General features: G+C 35.4%; 1 protein-coding gene across 1 annotated transcript; it reads right to left on the minus strand.

Moving 5' to 3' along the window:
- Nucleotides 1–279: 279 nt before the first annotated feature.
- On the minus strand, nt 280–1,005 carry LOC111386465 (the record flags this gene model as incomplete). The annotated part of the gene is made up of 1 exon (XM_023010932.1): nt 280–1,005. A coding segment is annotated over one exon (726 nt), but the record flags the coding sequence as incomplete, so codon positions are not given.
- Between the last annotated feature and the right edge of the window lie 172 nt (nt 1,006–1,177).

A 1,177-nucleotide genomic window follows, 5' to 3' on the forward strand; every position in this document is an offset into this window, starting at 1 on the left:
GCATTCCAACTCCGATAGAAAGTGTCCCATTCTTCTTTTCGCTCAAAAAACTTCTTTGTATTGGCCGATACATTTTTTTGATATATGCCATGTGCATAGTAGATTCTTGGCATTAGGAAAAATCTTTTCAGTTGATTGAATAAGAGCCAGTTCCCTATCTGTGACAATGATATGCGGCAAGACATCATGATTCATTAAGGTTTTCAACTTTTCCATTGTGCAACTATAATTTGCTTCCCGTTCAGCTTCCATGATTACAAAAGCAATAGAAAGTGTCATTTAGGTCGAAGTAACCCCAACGATCTCAAAAAGGGGGCGTCCATACCTGTTGGTTTTGTGAGTACAATCCATTATAAGCACGCATGAGAAAGCATGTAAGAAATCGATGGATGTCGGATGAGCAAAGAAAAGGTCTCTAACTTCATCCGTTCTTTCATGAGACCTATGCCACTCGATATAATTGTGTTCTTTTAACTTGCTCATTATCTGTTGCATTTGTGTTTTGCCTGCCTTCTCAATCAATCTATGCCTTGCACGTGCATTGTAAATAGTCCTCATTATGCTAACATTATTTGGATCCCATTCTTTCAAAGTCATCGATATGTTCCTAGGTTTTACCAAGCTTTTTGACATATCGATTAAAATATGCTCCTCTTCATTAATTAATCTTTGTACATAAGGGTGACCTTCCAAATGTTGTGCCAGTGGATGATTATGTAGTCTGAATGATACCTTTAACATCCAATTGTTCTCAGTCGACAACTTCACACCATTTAGATCAAACGGGCATTTACACTTACGTGTTCCAACAGACCTCTTTCGTTTTGGTTCATGATTTGAATGATTTTTGTGTTTTTTATATTTTCCACTATGCTCACATCCATAGCGTATACGTGACTTGTGTCCATAACCACCACGCTCGGAATGTATTATAACAGTAACCAAACGAAGTTCCTTTCCAACCATACGAACCCAATTACATAATGACTCTCGACTATGGAATACCTACACAATCAATATTAAAAAATTATAATTAAAAAAATTGCAACAAGAGTTGAATTAATACATAAATTTAGCACCCATTTGGCCCTCATTAAATTTTATTACATTACATTTCATTTTTCTCTCTCCTATTTTCAACCACACAATTTTTCATAAAATAATATTACACGAAAAT

This window comes from Olea europaea, unplaced genomic scaffold (genome assembly GCF_002742605.1).
Source record: "Olea europaea var. sylvestris unplaced genomic scaffold, O_europaea_v1 scaffold35596, whole genome shotgun sequence".
Lineage (NCBI taxonomy): Eukaryota > Viridiplantae > Streptophyta > Magnoliopsida > Lamiales > Oleaceae > Olea > Olea europaea.